This window comes from Saimiri boliviensis, chromosome 12 (genome assembly GCF_048565385.1).
Source record: "Saimiri boliviensis isolate mSaiBol1 chromosome 12, mSaiBol1.pri, whole genome shotgun sequence".
Taxonomy (NCBI): domain Eukaryota; kingdom Metazoa; phylum Chordata; class Mammalia; order Primates; family Cebidae; genus Saimiri; species Saimiri boliviensis.
This window is the reverse complement of record NC_133460.1, coordinates 80,323,278-80,342,826: the sequence shown is the minus strand read 5'-3', so window position 1 is coordinate 80,342,826 and position 19,549 is coordinate 80,323,278. Positions and strand designations below refer to the sequence as shown.

At 44.1% G+C, this 19,549-nt stretch overlaps 1 protein-coding gene across 2 annotated transcripts in view; it reads left to right on the top strand.

The window, feature by feature from the left end:
• Positions 1-113: 113 nt before the first annotated feature.
• Positions 114-19,549, top strand: part of ALDH18A1 (aldehyde dehydrogenase 18 family member A1) — a 45,945-nt gene continuing 26,509 nt past the window's right edge. The window contains exons 1-6 of one of the 2 annotated variants that reach the window (XM_003922361.4): positions 114-215; positions 3,392-3,507; positions 9,282-9,496; positions 13,915-14,064; positions 14,154-14,258; positions 19,061-19,213. In XM_003922361.4, the coding sequence (XP_003922410.1) occupies positions 3,420-3,507; positions 9,282-9,496; positions 13,915-14,064; positions 14,154-14,258; positions 19,061-19,213 (711 nt within the window). In that variant the 5' untranslated portion in view covers positions 114-215; positions 3,392-3,419. Of the gene's footprint in view, positions 216-3,391; positions 3,508-9,281; positions 9,497-13,914; positions 14,065-14,153; positions 14,259-19,060; positions 19,220-19,549 lie in introns of both variants that reach the window. The other variant, XM_010333243.3, reaches the window with a different exon arrangement.

The window sequence follows — 19,549 nt, the reverse complement described above, 5'->3', positions numbered from 1 at the left end:
GGATGGGGCCTACGCCATTGCCGCGCAGCAGCTCCGGGCCAGGCCCTCGCCCTACGTCAACAGCGTAGGCCTAGCTGCTCAGGTTTACTCTTACGCCACTGACGTAACGTCATCGTGCTGGACGTGTACGGAAGGGAAAAAGAGAGTGAGCTGGCGCCGGAATCGGCCCGGCGTGGAGTGCTGACCTGCGGCTGGCCCGGGCGGCGGTGAGGCAGGTAGGCGGCCAGCGGCGGGGATGGCTAGGCGCCCGCGTTTCTGCGAAGGCTGCTGCGCGCCCAGGCTCAAGCGCGAGGGGCCTGAGCCCCGGGTCGCGGGTCACCGAGGAGGCTGGGGAGGGGGCGCGGCCCGAGCAGCTGCCAGAGCCTGGGGATCTGGCCCGCGGGAGGATGTGGGTCTCGGTGGAGGGATGGCGGCTGCACCGGGCCGCCCAGGGCGCGCTCCCATATGCCGGTGAGCGGCGGCCCCGGGATCTACGGATGGGTACGGGCCTCCGGCTTCCCTTGCCGCCCCTGGCTGCACCAGGTGAGGAACTGGGCCAAGTGGAGAATTCAGGCCCCTTCTCGATCCAAGAGTCCGGAGCCTGCACTGGTGTTGGAGGTGCTGACTGCGCCGGGATGCCGCGGGTTGTAGCTGGCCACACGCCGACGGGGGCCTGGGTCTGTAGTTCCCCGCGGCCCTCCGGGCGTTCGGGATCCCCTCCTCAAAGCCGGACTCCCTTTGCAGTATGGCATACTATGTACGCTGGGGCCTTTCTGTTACAGCAGGGCGCACCCAGATCCCTTCCCCCATTATTGTCCCCTGCCCTCTAACGTAGTGAGGCCCATCGGGTCTTTGTGTTTAAGTAGTGAGTGAGCCATATACCGAGCATGTGTTTGTGGATGAACTGTGTTGGGACTGAAGTTCAGTTCTCTGTTCAAATCAGTTAGATAAGGGCTTTCTGTTTAGTCTGTAAAGAGATACTTGAGAAATGTCTTGAGTCAAAGCATAACAACTTTTTTCAACTGATAATATGGAGTCTAAACACACACAGAGTCTAGACACAGCCACAGGAACCTAAACACACAAGTCCACGCACACCCACACACACACCCTTTGCTCCTTGAGATCAACTATGTGCTTCTCCAGGGCGTAATACACTCTGGCAAGGTGAGCTATCCAGTGCAGCGAGAGAGCAGATGTAACCTCTGAGGTCAGTCAGAGATGTTGGTACAGGGGAGAGGCCAGGAGGCTTGGTTTCTACATCAGTCTTCAACTTCTGACTCAGTGACGGTAAATGTTCAAAGCTTTCAGTCAGTCTTGGGTAATGGGTAAACAGTCAATCAATATATGTGTGATTATATCTTAACAGTGAATATTCATTGAATTCTTTGTTCCATAACGGGTCTTGAAGGAAATTAAGGAAAAAAATTAATGTAAGGCATCATTAGTGGCTAAAAGACAAAAGAAGGAAAACTGACATTAACTGACCATCTGTTGTACCCATGCATTATCTCATTTAATTCTCACTGTAATTTCATGACATCCTTAGTGTTAGTATCCCTGATTTGTAAGTCAGGAAACAGAGGCTTAGAAAAATTAAGTAACTCTCCACAAGACACACAGATAGCAAGTACAGAGCTCGAACCCAAATCTGACCAACTCCACAGGCCTTGTTCCTCATCGTTTTTGCCATATTGTCAATGGGAAGTTTGTAATCCAGATGAGAAACGCAGTAGTCATGAACTACTTAAAAGCTAACCCATAAAATTATATCCAGCCATGAAGACCTATAGAGTTGCTGGGGAAGGTTTCTTAGGGAGGTGGAACTAGAATTTGATTGTTTTACCCTTTGGCTTTTCTATAAGTATTTTAGAGAATTCACATGTAAATAATTGTTTAGCGGCCATTATTGAAGGAATTTATATAAGCAGCGAACATAGATCATGGGCTAAAACCATACTTCAGTGTTATGAAAAAGCTGAAATCAACAAACAATTAATACTTTCTGTTGCCTGCTAGATGCCATATGTTTTAGAAGAGCTGTATCCTGCCAGTCTCTTCTCTGTCCCATTTCGGTGCCGTTGTGCTGTATAAGTTGTAAAGCAGTACACACATCCCTGATTTCTCTTCACCATGGGGCTAAATGCTGGTCTTCTGAGGCACGTTTAGGAGGGCTAGGATATATCCACCAATCCATCGAGCAAAAGTTAAAAGGAGGCCCACAAACAAAGTGAAATATTTTTCTTACCTTGTGAAAACAACAGTGTCTCTATAGCATAAAAAGAGCTACAGGCCGGGCGCGGTGGCTCAAGCCTGTAATCCCAGCACTTTGGGAGGCCGAGACGGGTGGATCACGAGGTCAAGAGATCGAGACCATCCTGGTCAACATGGTGAAACCCCGTCTCTACTAAAAATACTAAAAATTAGCTGGGCATGGTGGCGTGTGCCTGTAATCCCAGCTACTCAGGAGGCTGAGGCAGGAGAATTGCCTGAACCCAGGAGGCGGAGGTTGCGGTGAGCCGAGATCGCGCCATTGCACTCCAGCCTGGGCAACAAGTGCGAAACTCCGTCTCAAAAAAAAAAAAAAAAAAGAGCTACAATAATGAATGGCTTGTTTTCTGTGTACATGTGGGAAGGAGTCCCTGCTTTTTTAAACTATTTGTCACTGCATTAAAACACACACACACACACACACACACACACACACACACACAACTATTTGTCTGAAGTCTCAAATTTTGACCCAAGGTGGGGAAATGCCCATAACCGCTTCGTGTTGTCAACTGAGATTTGTAGCCATGTTCTCATCCTCCACAGGATTAAGATGTTAACACCAGTTGCGGGCATTGCCGCTGCCTTCCAGGGGTACAGGAGTTACTTTACAATCCTGTAGGCAGCAAAGACATGGCAGCAGCCTTTGGTCTTTCCTCTTGCTTCTCATGGCTGTCTGGCAGGGATCAAGCTGACATTTCAAATATGTGTATTTCCTGGTTCTGTTGGAAGGTGTTAGCAGAAAGGCGGACATGGTTGCTTTAGGATGTTGGATCTGTTATAGGAATTATATGACGATTTAGTATTAATACATAAGCATTGCTCCTGAAAGATTTTTTTTTTTTTAATTTGGAAGATGCCAAAAAGAGCAGATGTTTTTTGTCTATCAAAATGTTCATAGCCCTGCATTGTTATTTGCTTACATAAACACTAAGATGGTCCTAGAAAAGGAAGGGCTAGGGTTGAGGCCTAGGAAGGAGGCACTTAGTCTTTCTCTCTTTTCTGTAATATAGAGGAGGTGGAAGTTTCCCTAATACAGAGGAGTCAGATTTTTACTCCAAGAGTAAGGGGAAGTAGAGGGAAATAAAATGAATTGTTCAGTATTTTTCACTATTCGCTTTTTAAAAACTGTATTCTGCAGATACTTTGGACAGTGACCACATTGCAGCATGTTGAGTCAAGTTTACCGCTGTGGGTTCCAGCCCTTCAACCAACATCTCCTGCCCTGGGTCCAGTGCACAGCCGTCTCCAGATCTCGTATGTACCACAGGAAACTTATGAGTATCTGGCAAGTTTGGTTGTCAAGTATATTTCAGATGAGTTCTAAAAGAGAAAAAGGTGTTTGCTCGGAGACGGGGTCTCATTTTATCACCGAGGCTGGAGTACAGTAGCACAAACATGGCTGAGTGCAGCCCAGACCTCCTGGACTCAAGCAATCTTCCTGCCTCAACCCACCAAGTACTTGGGACTACAGGCACACACCACCATGCTGACTTTTTTTTATTTTTTGTGGCGATGGGATTTTGCCATGTTGCCCACGCTGGTCTTGAACTACTGAGATCAAACAGTCTGCCCACCTTGGCTTCTCAAAGTGCTGGGTTTACAGGCATGAGCCATCATGCCCAACCAAGAAAAAAGGTTTAAAAGAGAGAGAGAGAGAAGAAAATATAATTTGACAGAATTAGACAAAATTCTGCCAAACAGCAAGGAGGCAAGAGGCAGCCTCCTAATAAAATGTTCTAAGTGTTTGTGTCAATAAAGTGTTCCCTGTATTTATTGCCCCCAAGTTTTTACATGCTACTTTTTTTTTTGAGGAGTCTCACTCTGTCACCCAGGCTAGAGTGCAGTGGCACAATCTTGGCTCACTGCAGCCTCCACCTCCCGGATTCAAGTGATTCTCCTGCCTCAGCCTCTCTGGCAGCTGAGATTACAGGTGTGCACCACCACGCCCAGCTAATTTTTGTATTTTTAGTAGAGACAGGGTTTCACCATGTTGGCCAGGCTGGTCTCGAACTCCTGACGTCAGGTGATCTGCCCACCTCGGCCTCCCAAAGTACTGGGATTATAGGTAAGCCACTGCACCTAGCCTAGTATTATTTTTTTTCATTACTTTTTTTTTGTAATTAAGTTTTATATGTTGAGCTAATTATAAATTTACTTGTAGTTTTAAGAAATGGTACCAAGAGGTCCCTTATGCCCTTTTCCCAATTTCACCCAGTATCTCAACCACACTTCGAGGTCAGGATAGGGCCTCCAGCAGAGGGGAGAAAGCCAGAAAGCCTAGATCTGACAGCTGCCCAAAGGGTAATGCACAGTACTTGACAGCTCTGAGCTCTGCAAACAGCCACTGACGATTCCTGGTTGAAACCCTAGGGGAGTAAGCCTGTCTCTCCACCACCCTTCTCTCTTATCAGATCAGTGAGACCAAACCATTATGTGTACAACTTTTAATCTTAAGACTTAGGTGTACATATTGCTTAGGATAATATTCCTGAAAACATTAGTGTACCTATATTATTATTATTATTTATTTATTTATTTTTTTTTTTTTTTGAGACAGAGTCTCACTCTGTCGCCAGGCAGTAGGCTGGAGTGCAGTGGCACAATCTCGGCTCACTGCAACTTCCGCCTCCTGGGTTCAAGCAATTCTCTTGCCTCAGCCTCCCAAGTAGCTGGGACTACAGGCGCACGCCGCCACGCCCAGCTAATTTTTTGTATTTTTAGTAGAGACGGGATATCACCATGTTGGCCAGGATGGGCTCGATCTCTTGACCTTGTGATCCGCCCGCCTCAGCCTCCCAAAGTGCTGGGATTACAGGCTTGAGGCACCGCGCCCGGCTAGTGTACCTATATTATTAATAATAATTAACCCAATGAAGGAAAGTAGCACTCCGAAAAACTTAGCCTCAACAACAAACCAGTCCTTTAGCCCCAGGGACTCCCGCAGCAGGAAGAGACCATGCACCTGTAGATCCAGCAATACTGCCAGAACCCCAGTTCCATCCCAAATGATGGCTGACATCTGTGCCAGGATCTAGATGGCAAGCCTATTGTGAAAAAAGATCATATTAACTTGGTTATATCTCCACAAACCTGAAATATAGTCACTTGAAAAATGGTTATTTAGGGGAAGGAAGAAATGACTCTTTACTACTTCATTAGAAATGTTCTTTCTAAGATTTGTGTGTGAAGGAGGCAGGAAGGCAGGAGAGCCCACTGGTACCTTCTCATTTATGAGAACAAGCTCCTGCCTGCTTTACCCATCATCAGTAGATTGTGGTTAGGGAGCGAGTTAGTGGCCAGGAGATAGAGTCAGAAGGTCAAAAGAAATTTTGAGAAAATTGTAATTTAGGCCGGGCGCGGTGGCTCAAGCCTGTAATCCCAGCACTTTGGGAGGCCGAGGCGGGTGGATCACGAGGTTGAGAGATCGAGACCATCCTGGTCAACATGGTGAAACCCCGTCTCTACTAAAAATACAAAAAACTAGCTGGGCGTGGTGGCGCGTGCCTGTAATCCCAGCTACTTAGGAAGCTGAGGCAGGAGAATTGCCTGAGCCCAGGAGGCGGAGGTTGCGATGAGCCGAGATCGCGCCATTGCACTCCAGCCTGGGTAACAAGAGCGAAACTCCGTCTCAAAAAAAAAAAAAAAAAAAAAAAAGAGAAAATTGTAATTTATAGACAGACACTATAAAGGGAAGTGATAATGGTTGGTTCAAGTAAAGGTAGTTAACTCTCTAATAAAGTTGTAGAACAGTGGTTCAAAGGGTGGGTTGGAATAATTATTTTAGTAATTCATTTAAATATTTGTGAGTTGTCTCTAATGAGATATAGAAGAGTCTTTGCAGGAAATTGCTTAATGTTTAGTCCTGCTGAGAACCAATGTTACCCACCTTGTCTTGCTTCTTGCTATCAAGGAGGAAGATCTGTTTGCTGTAAGCACCCCTCCCACCCTTCTCCACCCCCACTGATTTGACAGCATCTTCTCTCCCACATAGGCCTCACCCAGCCCATCTGCCTGTGCACTCATTCTCCTGTGTCAGTTACAATTATATGCATAATAGTAGGAAACTCGAAATACTAGTGGCTCAAACAGAATAGAAATGTATTTCTCTTTTCTCTTGAAGGAAGCCTAGCAGTCCTGCAAGAAGGTAGACAGTCCAGGGCTTCTAGAATAGCACTGTGAAATCATCAGGGATCCCTGCTTGTTCGTTCCTATTTCTTCACAGTTCCTTGTAGTTCAAAATGCATGATTGAGCTCCAGACTTGATGCCCATATACGAGGCAGCAGTGGGGATGAAGGGAAGAAAGTACATCTCTTTTAAGTTCCTAGAAACCCCACATAACATTTTCACATGTCTCATTAGCCAGACTTGGTCACATGGTCCTATCTATCTGAACAAGAAAGGCTGGGAAATGTAGTCTTTTGACTGGTGGCAGTATGCCTGGCTAATACTTGGGTATCTGATAATTGTGTGAGAAAGGGCGAATGGGTAATTAGTAAGCAGCTAAGCAGGAGGTGTTGGGCCCATGAGAAGTGTTGAAAGGGTTCTGTGCCTGACATTCAGCTTTTACTCTTTTACTTTTGGCTTTATGCAGGTATCTATTCAGCTTTTTAATCAAGATATTTTTTCCTCCTTAGAAATCTTGTACCAACTAGCTGGGCGTGGTGGCGCGTGCCTGTAATCCCAGCTACTTAGGAGGCTGAGGCAGGAGAATTGCCTGAGCCCGGGAGGCGGAGGTTGCGGTGAGCCGAGATCGCGCCATTGCACTCCAGCCTGGGCAACAAGAGCAAAACTCCGTCTCAAAAAAAAAAAAAAAATAGAAATCTTGTACCTTTGTTTGTTTGTTTGTCTATGCAAATTATCTGTAATCTTGTACAATGTTACAAGAAAAAAAATCAGGGAAGAATTGTTTAGAGGCAGCCGGGCGCGGTGGCTCAAGCCTGTAATCCCAGCACTTTGGGAGGCCGAGGCGGGTGGATCACGAGGTCAAGAGATCGAGACCATCCTGGTCAACACGGTGAAACCCCGTCTCTACTAAAAATACAAAAATTAGCTGGGCATGGTTGTGCGTGCCTGTAATCCCAGCTACTCAGGAGGCTGAGGCAGGAGAATTGCCTGAACCCAGGAGGCGGAGTTTGCGGTGAGCCGAGATCGCGCCATTGCACTCCAGCCTGGGTAACAAGAGCGAAACTCCGTCTCAAAAAAAAAAAAAAAAAAAGAATTGGTTAGAGGCAGATGTCTAATGGGGTGAAAAGGATCTGACTCTAACATTGCTTTTCCTTCAGAAAGCTCTCCAGTTTCTTTTATCATTGTTTACAGGCATCTGGATTCATACTGCCATGTCAGAAAGAGAAATTGTAGATAGACTAGTTTAGATTTTTTATTATTCATACCACTTACTCTGTGTGTGTGTGTGTGTGCGCGCGTGCGTGTGCGTGTTTGTGTGTATCTCGGAGTCTTGCTCTGTTGCCCAGGCTGGAGTGCAAACCTCCTGGGTTCAAGTGATTCTTCTGCCTCAGCCTCCTGAGTAGCTGGGACTACAGGTGCCCACCACCACACCTGGCTAATTTTTGTATTTTTAGTCGAGACGGGGTTTCACTGCATTGGCTGGGCTAATCTCGAACTCCTGATCTCATGATCCACCCGCCTTGGCCTCCCAAAGGGCTAGGATACTTTGTTCTTTAATGTCTTTGCTAATCAGACTCTTCCCTCTTTTTCTTTTTTTTTTTCTTTTTTTTTTTTTTTTGGAGACAGAGTCTCACTGTCGCCAGGCTGGAGTGCAATGGCACAATCTTGGCTCACTGCAACTTCCATCTCCTGGGTTCAAGTGATTCTCCTGCCTCAGCCGCCTGAATAGCTAGGATTACAGGTGCCTGCCACCACAGTTTGTATTTTAGTAGAGACAAGGTTTCACCATGTTGGCCAGGCTGGTCTCGAGCTCCTGACCTCAGGTGATCCTCCTGCCTCAGCCTCCCAAAGTTCTGGGATTATAGGTGTGAGCCTCCGAGCCTGGCCAGCTCTTTCCTCTTTTTATAATAATATGGTTTCTTTAGAAACACCTATATTTTTCTGATTATAAAAGCAGTGCATCTTAACTGCATAAACTTGGAAAATATAAGAAAGAACAAAGAAGAAAATTTAAAGTTGCTTATAATCCTATTGAGATAAAATATTTTTCATTAATTTTATCCATCTGTGTGTTTATACATGTATATGAAATTAACATAAGCATTTTTCTGCATTATTAAAAATTCTAAAAATGTTAATCTTTTATTCAACATTTACTCTGCTTCTGATTTTTCTGATAATAAATAAGACAGTGATGAACAGATTTCTGATAAATCTCTTTTTTAGAGAACTTTTTTTAAGGCTTTTGATAAATTTGCCAACCTAAATTCAGGAAAGATTAATTTGTACGCTGGGCGCGGTGGCTCAAGCCTGTAATCCCAGCACTTTGGGAGGCCGAGGCGGGTGGATCACGAGGTCAAGAGATCGAGACCATCCTGGTCAACATGGTGAAACGCCGTCTCTACTAAAAATACAAAAAAAATTAGCTGGGCATGGCGGCGCGTGCCTCTAATCCCAGCTACTCAGGAGGCTGAGGCAGGAAAATTGCTTGAATCCAGGAGGCGGAGGTTGCGTTGAGCCGAGATCGCGCCATTGCACTCCAGCCTGGGTAACAAGAGTGAAACTCTGTCTCAAAAAAAAAAAAAGAAAAGAAAAAAAAAAGATTAATTTGTACTCTTCACCAATGGCATTTGAGTATGCCTATGACCTGCATACTGGGTGTAAACTCCATACAATACATAAAATAAGAATATGCTAGATAGAATATATAAAATAAGAATATGCTAGCATAAAATAAGAATATGCTAGATAGAGCTTTTGATATACTGTGCTACTTTTACACAGTTAATGATAATGCTATTTTTTTGGTATCTAAACTGATTAATACTGGGCACGGATATTTTTATTGAACAACTAAATTGAGTATTTCTTTCTTTCTTGCATTTGACCTTGGTGGCTACAGATCGTATCCAGCCTTCAGTCATCAGACATGTTCGTTCTTGGAGCAATATCCCCTTTATCACTGTACCCCTCAGTCGTGCACATGGCAAGTCCTTTGCCCACCGAAGTGAGCTGAAGCATGCCAAGAGAATCGTGGTGAAGCTCGGCAGTGCTGTGGTGACCCGAGGGGATGAATGTGGCCTGGCCCTGGGGCGCTTGGCATCTATTGTTGAGCAGGTGATTGCCAAGATAGAAATGCTGTACTAAATTGGGGTTTTAAGTTGTTAGTTCAAATTGGGTTTAAGTTGCTCATCAATTTATAAAAATAATTGTGAATTCAGTGCAATAGATTTAACCCAGTGTGGAAACTGTTTCCCAATGTGGATGTCAGTAAGAGATAGCATCTTAGGGCAAGAAAAGGGAATGTTAAGGAGTAGGGGTGATTTCATGCAGTTCGTGCCTCAGACTTCTTAGTGATTAAGAGCTGTTTCTGTCAGAGATTCTTAGTTCTGGTTATGAAGTAGAATCATCTCGGGCCTGGAGATGCCTGGGCTTCACACCTATCCATTTAATAAGTATCTCTGGGATCAGGCAGCTGTGTTTGTTTGTTTGTTTTGAGAGGATCTCACTCTGTCACCCCAGCTGGACTGTTATGGCATGATCACAGCTCACTGCAACCTCAACCCACCAAGCTCAAGTGATACTCTGACCTCAGCTCCCGAGTAGCTGCAGCTATAGGCACAAACCACCATGCCCAGCAAATTTTTGTAATTTTTGTAGAGACTGGGTCTCACTTTGTTGCTTACCCTTGATAATTGTTTAGAATAGAAAATGTGAGAAAAAAATTCTGTAAGGTTTCAGGTTAGCAGTTTCCCAATATTAACTCCTCAGGAAAGTTGTTTTTTAAAAACTGAAAATTTAATTATGGAGGGTAGTGTAAAATTTCAGCTGCCATGGAAGAACTCTTGCTTTATCTGTGGGATACCTGGATGTCTGGTTTTTGACTTTTGGCCAAATCTGGCATGCTGCCTGTTTTTGTAAATGAAGTTTTATCAGCTCTCAGCCATGCTCGTTCCTGTAATCCAGTACTTTGGAAGGCTGAGGCGGGAGGATTGCTTGAGCCCAGGAGTTTGAGACTAGCCCAAGCCATATAGTGAAACACTGACTTTACAAAAATTTTTTAAAAAAATTAGCCAGGCCTGGTGGCACGTTTCTGTGGCCCCAGCTACTCAGGAGGCTGAGATAGGAGGATTGCCTAAGCCTGGGAGGTTGAGGCTCCAATGAGCTATGATCATGCCATTGCCCTCCAGCCTTGGTGACAGAGCAAGACCCTGTCTCAAAAAGTTCTAACTTCTTGGGAGGCTGAGGCAGGAGAATTGCTTGAGCCCAGGAGCCCAAGGTTGCAGTGAACTATGATAAAGTGTTGGGGTGAACCAGCCCAGGTCGGAAACGGAGCAGGTCAAAACTCCCGTGCTGATCAGTAGTGGGAATCAGTGCCTCTGAATAGCCACTGCATTCCAGCCTGGGCAACATAGCGAGGGAAAAAAAAAAAAAAAAAAAAAAAACTATGATCAAGTCATTACACTCCAGCCTGTGCAACAGAATGAAAACCTGACCAAAAAAAAATAAATAAAACCCCAAAACAATAATTATCAAACGAACCTCCCAGACTGAGTTCATCAGATAAACTTTAAAAATATTTATCAAGAGACTACACTGTGAGGGGCATAACAGAGCCTCTCTACCTTAAAGACTTAACAGAGTCTCTACCCTTTGGGAGCCAGAACTGGGACTTCCCAAACATGTAGGTGACTGTTCAGGGCAGTAAATATCCAAATGAGTGGGCCCAAATAACAGTGACTGATGGGTCCAGAGATGGGAAACTCAGATGAGAGTATGGTTGTTCTTGGGGCTTCCTAGGAGAGCTAGAACTCGGCCTGGGCCTTGATAACTGATGGGACTTGCATAAACGGGGAAAGTTCCACGCTGCTAAGTATACATGCGACTGGTGCCCCTGCAGTCCAGTGCTTATGGGGGAGGAACTGGCTCTAGGAGTGGATTCCAGATGGAAGACAGACAGGAATGAATATGGCATGCTGTGGGCCAGGGAGGAGACAAGCTGGAAAGCAGAGATGGTGGTCTTATCAGGAAGAATGAAAAATAAAGTGGATCATTCCATTAGGCAGGGCTCTGAAGCCAACTAGGTGAGTTGGGGTTCAGTTTCAAAAGCAGACTGAAGATTTTGAACGAAGGAAAAGCTTGATGAAAACAGTAGGAAAAACCTGGGAAAGGTTTGCCTAGGTTACCAGCTTTCTTTCTAGGGCTGTTTGTGGACCTAGTGGAAGATCTGTCTCCATCAGGGACTGCCTAATATCCTGTCAGATGGACTCAGGAGCCGACTTACAGTGGCTTCCACTGGCCATAGATGGAATGATTTGAACATCAAGAAAGGGAATCACAGCTGGGTGCAGTGGCTCACACCTGTAATCCGAACACTTTGGGAGGCCAAGGTGGGCGGACTGCCTGAGGTCAGGAGTTTGAGACTAGCCTGACCAACATAGTGAAACTCCATCTCTACGAAAAGTACAAAAATTAGTCAGGTATGGTGGCACCTGCCTGTAATCCCAGCTTCTCAGGAGGCTGAGGCAGGAGAATCGCATGAACGTGGGAGGTAGAGGTTGCAGTGAGATGAGATTGCACCACTGCACTCCAGCCTGGGTGAGAGTTTCAGTCTCAAAAGAAAAAAAAAAAAAAGAAAGGGAATCACTACACAATGCAAAAAAAAAAAATGTTTAAATCCCTGAATTCATAATTACACTTAAAAAAACCTCATTGGCCATTTTTGGAGAAGCTACTCATTATTTTGAAAATGGATGAGTAAAGGGGAAGAGACACACATTTGTCCTGCTTTTCATAGACAAACCATACCTCAGGGTAACCAAATAGTTGGTAAAGTAAAATTTCCCTTTTGGAATTCTTCCAGATTATAAATGAAGAAGGAATCATTGAGTTAGAATATCAGCATTTTGCCACTCCTAATGGAATAATTGATCTTGGCAATGATCATCAAACAGATGCTAATATCACAAAAAGAAAGATAACCAGGCATTATGTATCCCCTTGATGGACATGTACACCACAACCTATTAAGAACTGTTGGCAGTGGGGGGAAAACAAGCCTTGATATCAAACAGCAGTTTGTAGGAAATACAAAGCGCAGTGTTAATACCATAGGGACACAATTGGGAAAATGTAGGCTGGGAAATCCTAAAGAATAAACAACTGAGTTTAACAGAAAATTACAAGGGGGAAAACTGATGGAGAGGGGAACCCATGAGTTAAAGAGACTCAAGAGATACTTCAATTAATTTGTAAGGCAGGGTTTAGCTTGCATCTCAATTTGAGCAAGCAAAAAAAAATTGGCAAAATATGAGCACTGGCTATTTGATATGAAGGAAATCATTGAAATGTTTCAGATGATAATGGTTTTGTGGAGAGAAAAATATATATTATATAATTATAATTTTATAATTATGTTATAAAAACGTTTAAAATATAATTATATATATTATATGTTACATATATATATAATTATCTTTTAGCAGTTACTGCCAAACTGTTTACAGATGAAATAACATCTGTTGCCTGGGATGTGTACTAAAACAATGGTTCCAGCTACTTGTGAGGCTGAGGCTGGAGGATCACTTCAGCCTAGGCAGCCAGGGCTGCAGTGAGCCACATTTATGCTGCTGCACTCCAGCCTGGGTGACAGAGCAAGAGTCTGTGTTAAGAAAAAAAATTTTTTTTTTTTTGAGACGGAGTTTCACTCTTGTTGCCCAGGCTGGAGTGCAGTGGCGCGATCTCAGCTCACCGCAACCTCCGCCTCCTGGGTTCAGGCAATTCTCCTGCCTCAGCCTCCTGAGTAGCTGGGATTACAGGCACCCGCCACCATGCCCAGCTAATTTTTTTGTATTTTTAGTAGAGACAGGGTTTCACCGTGTTGACCAGGATGGTCTCGATCTCTTGACCTTGTGATCCACCCGCCTTGGCCTCCCAAAGTGCTGAGATTACACGCTTGAGCCACCGCGCTCGGCCCAAGAAAATTTTTTAATAGGGTTTTTTTTTCTTTGAGACAATGTCTCTCTCATTCTGTTGCCAAGGTTGGAGTTTGGTGACACCATCACGGCTCACTGCAGCCTCAATTTCCCTCAGCTCAGGTGATCCTCCTACCTCAGCCTCCCAGGTACCTGGCATGCACCACCATGCCTGGCTAAATTTTGTATTCTTTGTAGAGAATGTGTCTTGCCATGTTACCCAGGATGGTCTTGAACCTCCTGGGCTCAGGCATTCTGCCTGCCTTGGCCTTCCAAACTGCTGGGATTACAGGCATCAGCCACCATGCCTGGACAATTGTTTTAATAAAAAATAAATTAAAATGTCTTCTTTTTATCTGCCACCTGCTATACAGAAATTTGAGACATGATGTAGGAATTTGTGTTTTTACCAATCTGCTTGATTCTTTCAGAGCCAGCCACATGTTGGTTCATAAACCAGCTTTTGGGATCTATTCAATAGTCTACCCTACCTCTATCCCTTGTGAGGAGATGAAAGAGACAATATGTTGACTTGTGATTCCCTTTCCTTCTCAATGCCAGGTATCAGTGCTGCAGAATCAGGGCAGAGAGATGATGCTGGTGACCAGTGGAGCCGTAGCCTTTGGCAAACAGCGCTTGCGCCATGAGATCCTTCTGTCTCAGAGTGTGCGGCAGGCCCTACACTCAGGGCAGAACCAGCTGAAAGAGATGGTGGGTGCTGCTTCCCCACTCGTTGAAATGGATCCTCAGGTCTTCTTCCCTCATTCCCGACCACACCTTGTCTGATTGGTATATTACAGGCAATTCCAGTCTTAGAGGCACGGGCCTGTGCAGCTGCCGGACAGAGTGGGCTGATGGCCTTGTATGAGGCTATGTTTACCCAGTACAGCATCTGTGCTGCCCAGGTGAGAGGCTGGGCTTTGCAAAGGGTGTGAGACCTGTGGGGGTGGTTCTTGGGAACAAAGGGCTCTGGAGCCAGACTCATGGAATATGGCATCAGCTTCATCATTTGCTATTTGAGAGATCTCAAGGAAGTTTTTTATCTAACCTTTTTGTGCCTCAGTTTCCTCATCTGAAAAATGGGGATAATATCAGTGCCTATTTCAGAGTTTTTGGAAGGGCTCAGTGAGAAAATATATGAAAAGCATTTAGTATAGTGTTTGGTACGTAATGCATTCTCGGTAAATATTAGCTCTTGTTATACTAATAACTCTTAGGATTACAAGTGTTAACACTTCTGAAGACAGAGAAGTTAAATGTCTTTATTTCACTGGCTTTGACTTCAGGTGGCCTGCTTCTCTTTGCATCTGGTTGGTTGCCTTTTATGGCAGATATTTATTAAGCTTTGAAGGGAAAGAGGAATGCTGGTGGTTTGTTGGTTTTTTTTACTAACTGAGCAAATATTTATTGAGCACCTATGGTGTACCTAGCAGTCTTGGGCATTGGCGATACTGTGGTGAACAAGTCAGACATGATTTCAGTCCTCATGGGACTTACGAATTTGTGGTGCCTGCCCCAAAATGTTCTAGAACCTTCTTTCTACATTGTTTTATTTTTACCTAAGTCTCCTGAATTTTTTGAATTGTATTCTTAACTTTTCAACTACACACTAAATAGACACATCTAAGTAACAGTCATCTCAGGAAACAACTGGAAAAAATCTAACTCCCAAATTATTTTATTTTGAAACTCCTTTATCTGCAAAGATATGAAATATCTGTTATTTTATATTATGGATATTATTTTACATGTACACCACATGTAACAATATCACCTGTGTAAAATAACATCCGTGCAGGTGGTGTACATGTAAAATAATATAATATAAAATAAAACATATAAGGTGACATTATACATATATATATATCTCACTTGTGTAAATACATATATATCAGGTTTTGCTTCTTCATTTCCTGTTACTTTTTTTGTTTCTCCATCATTTGCCTGTTTGTACCCACAGCAATATTCTGGTGTTATACCAGAGTGTCTTCAAGTCAGTGAGCTGAAACAGAAAGGCATAGACTTGTCCCATTGCCTATGGCTGGGGACCCCACATTCTGCAGTCTTAGCTTTTGTTTTTTCTCCTAGTACAATATAAATCTCTATTCCTATCACTCTTTTTTAATTACCTGCTTTCTCTTCTCCACAGTCCAATGACAATTTTGGTCTTTAATTTTTTTAAAGTGCCTGGAGCCAGGTGAGGAAACTCAAGTCCAAGAGCTATGGTTTCGCTTTGGTTTGGTTTTTCTCAGGGATGATACTTTTTGAGAGTTTGTTTTTGTTTTGTTTTGAATGACAGTAGCATTAAGAGTCAGTGCAGCATCAGCCATTGTTTTAATTCACATTGAGTGAAAGAAGAACTCTGCCACCTCTAGTTCCCAACAAGCTTCAATCCCTGGGCTCTTTCCTCAAACACCTGTGCCTTCCCCAAAGACCATGAGATCTACAGAAAATATTTGTTTTTTGTACTTTGTCTTCTGGTTCCTTATTTTCTTCAATAGTCCTATATAGAAGACTATTATCAGTGGCTTTTGAAATTTCCAGTAGGTCATTTGCCAGGTTAAAGACTTAAAACACTGCAACGGCTTGTTTTTTCTTCATAGAAGGGAAACTGATTTGTCCTCAGCAGATTGCCCTTGTCTAAACACATACTTTTCCCTCCTGAGACTCTTTACCTCTTGGTTTTTTTGTGAAGCTATTTTGGTGACGGATATTTTTCCTGGACCTTTAGCCCTCCTGCTTGCCTCTCCTACACACGTGTTTATATTAATTGTTTGCTCTTTCACCATCGTGACCAGAATCTGTACGTTCAGCCTTGACCTATGCCTGTGTCCTACAGAACTAAGCCTTTCTGAAAAGGAGTTCATGATCTTCCCTTTCAAAAATATGCCCCCTGCCTTTTTTTTTTTTTTTTTGAGATGGAGTTTTGCACTTGTTGCACAGGCTGGCATGCAATGGCACAATCTCAGCTCACTGCAACCTTCGCCTCCTGGGTTCAAGCGATTCTCCTGCCTCAGCCTCCTGAGTAGCTGGGATTACAGGAGTGCAACACCACGCCCGGCTAATTTTGTATTTTTAGTAGAGACAGGGTTTCTCCATGTTGGTCAGGCTGGTCTCAAACTCCTGACCTCAGGTGATCTGCCCTCCTGGGCCTCCCAAAGTTCTGGGATTACAAGCATGAGCCACTGTGCCCAGCCTTAAATATGCCCCATTTTATTTTTCCCCAAACTATCAACATTCTTATTCTCTATTCCAGCAGCTAGACCCTGGCATTTCATAGGTACTCAACAAATTTTTTATCAAGTGAGTGAGTGAATTAATTTTCTATATATATATGTTTCCAACGTCTTATGTACCATTAAGGCTACTCACTTATCGTAGCCAGACCCTTAACCATCCTCACTTTGACTGTTTCAGTGCCTGCTTGCTTTACTGTTTGCTTCCAATTTCCCTGCCACATCCTGCCCTACATAGCAAGAACTCTCTTCCTTAACCATTAGAGAGATTATATTAAAGTATTTGTTGAGCTTCAAGGTTTGTTGCCATTTAGTTTCTTGCTATCTCCATTTACCCATTTATCTTTTTCTCTTAATAAACATTGCATAAAATTCTGGTTCAAGCAAGAAAGCGGAGCTGTTTCCCAGCCCACACACCCAGCTATTCATTCTACCTTTGAGCACCTTATGCTCATGTCTTCCCTTGAACTAAGTTGCCTTCTGTCCCTCTTTCAGCTTGTGACTAAAGACTAACCTCTGTAAATTTCTCGGACTAACCCCACATGCTCACACACAGTCTTTCTTAACTCTGGTAATGGTCTGCTTCAGAGCAACAGCAGTGACAACACAGCACTATTTCATTTTGTCTAACACACTTTTCTAAGCAGAGTAAATAATTTATTCACTCATTCACCAAATATTTAAGGGCCTACTATGGCCAGACCCTGAATCAGATGCTAGGACAGAGAGATATTTTAGAAATTGCAGACACCGGGCGCGGTGGCTCAAGCCTGTAATCCCAGCACTTTGGGAGGCCGAGGTGGGCGGATCACGAGGTCAAGAGATCGAGACCATTCTGGTCAACATGGTGAAATCCCGTCTTTACTAAAAATACAAAAAAATTAGCTGGGCATGGTGGCGTGTGCCTGTAATCCCAGCTACTCAGGAGGCTGAGGCAGGAGAATTCCTTGAACCCAGGAGGCGGAGGTTGCGGTGAGCTGAGATCGCGCCATTGCACTCCAGCCTGGGTAACAAGAGCGAAACTCTGTCTCAAAAAAAAAAAAAAAAAAAAGAAATTGCTGTGCACAGCGGTGTGCATCTTTAGTCCCAGTTACTCAAGAGGCTGAGGTGGGAGGATCACTTGAGACTAGGAGTTCAAGTCCAGCCTGGACAACAGAGCAAGACCCTTTCTATAAAAAAAGAAAAGGCCGGGCGCGGTGGCTCAAGCCTGTAATCCCAGCACTTTGGGAGGCCGAGGCGGGTGGATCACGAGGTCAAGAGATTGAGACCATCCTGGTCAACATGGTGAAACCCCGTCTCTACTAAAAATACAAAAAAACTAGCTGGGCATGGTGGCGCGTGCCTGTAAAACCAGCTACTCAGGAGGCTAAGGCAGGAGAATTGCCTGAATCCAGGAGGCGGAGGTTGCGGTGAGCCGAGATTGCGCCATTGCACTCCAGCCTGGGTGACAAGAGCAAAACTCCGTCGCAAAAAAAAAAAAAAAAAAAAAGAAATGAATGGATAATCACTGATTCCCCTAGTATCCCTCTAAAATAGATACATTAATTTTCTTAATTTTGTAAATGAATGAGATTTTGAGATTTGGTAGCTCTCTGAGGATTAAAGTACTTTGGCAAGAAGTCTTAAATAAATTCTTTTTTTTTTTTTTTGAGACGGAGTTTTGCTCTTGTTACCCAGGCTGGAGTGCAATGGCACGATCTCGGCTCACCGCAACCTCTGCCTTCTGGGTTCAGGCAATTCTCCTGCCTCAGCCTCCTGAGTAGCTGGGATTACAGGCACGCACCGCCATGCCCAGCTAATTTTTTGTATTTTTAGTAGAGACGGGGTTTCACCATGTTGACCAGGATGGTCTCGATCTCTTGACCGTGTGATCCACCCACCTCGGCCTCCCAAAGTGCTGGGATTACAGGCTTGAGTCACCGCGCCTGGCCCAAATAAATTCTTAAATAAATATTTCAGATTATTGTACTTTTTAAAAAAAATCTGTACAAGAACTAGGGCCAGGAGCAGTGGATCACACCTGTAATCCCATCACTTGAGGCCAGGAGTTGGAGACCAGCCTGGCCAACATGGCGAAACACTGTCTCTACTAAAAATACCAAAATTAGCTGCATGTGCCCATAATCCTAGCTGCTTGGAATACTGAAGCATGAGAATTGCTTGAACCCAAAAGGTGGAGATTGCAGTGAGCAGAGATTATGCCACTGCACTCCAGGCAACAGAGTAAGACCGTATCTCAAACAAACAAAAAAAAAAGAATTGGATAAACACCCAGATATGTGTATTTCATTCTAGTGTGGGGTCCCAGAAACCTAAAGTTACCTCCCCTACTCTTAGCATCTTTTTTTAATTCTAATCTGTATGGGTCCCCAGAAACCCAAAGTTAACTCCCCTACTCTTAGCATTTTTCTATGCTGGGAAGTTTATCATTTTTCTCGCTCCTGCATTTTCAATCTATTTAATCCTTTTAGATTTTGGTGACCAATTTGGATTTCCACGATGAGCAGAAGCGCCGGAACCTCAATGGAACACTTCATGAACTCCTTAGAATGAACATTGTCCCCATTGTCAACACAAATGATGCTGTTGTCCCCCCAGCTGAGCCCAACAGTGACCTGCAGGGGGTAAATGTGGGTAAAGTATTTTAAGGGTTAAGCATGCTGGAGACACTAACACCACGCTGTGATGCATGCACTAACACCAGAAGTTTGGCATGAACAAGGTGGAAAAATTATCAGAGAAACTGTTGTTATGGAGCAGTGACTGAATAAGCTCTTCTGAACTTGGGGTTGCATTCAACAGGGTAAGGTGCTATAGTCACTTAAGATGGTACGATGAGCATGGCTTTGTACATTTCAGTGGCTGAAAGACTGCATGTTTGGAAAAGGGGTTGCCAGTAGACAGTGTGCTTTGCAGACAGAAGGGGCCTGCAAGAGCTGTCATCTATGTATTTGGGTTCA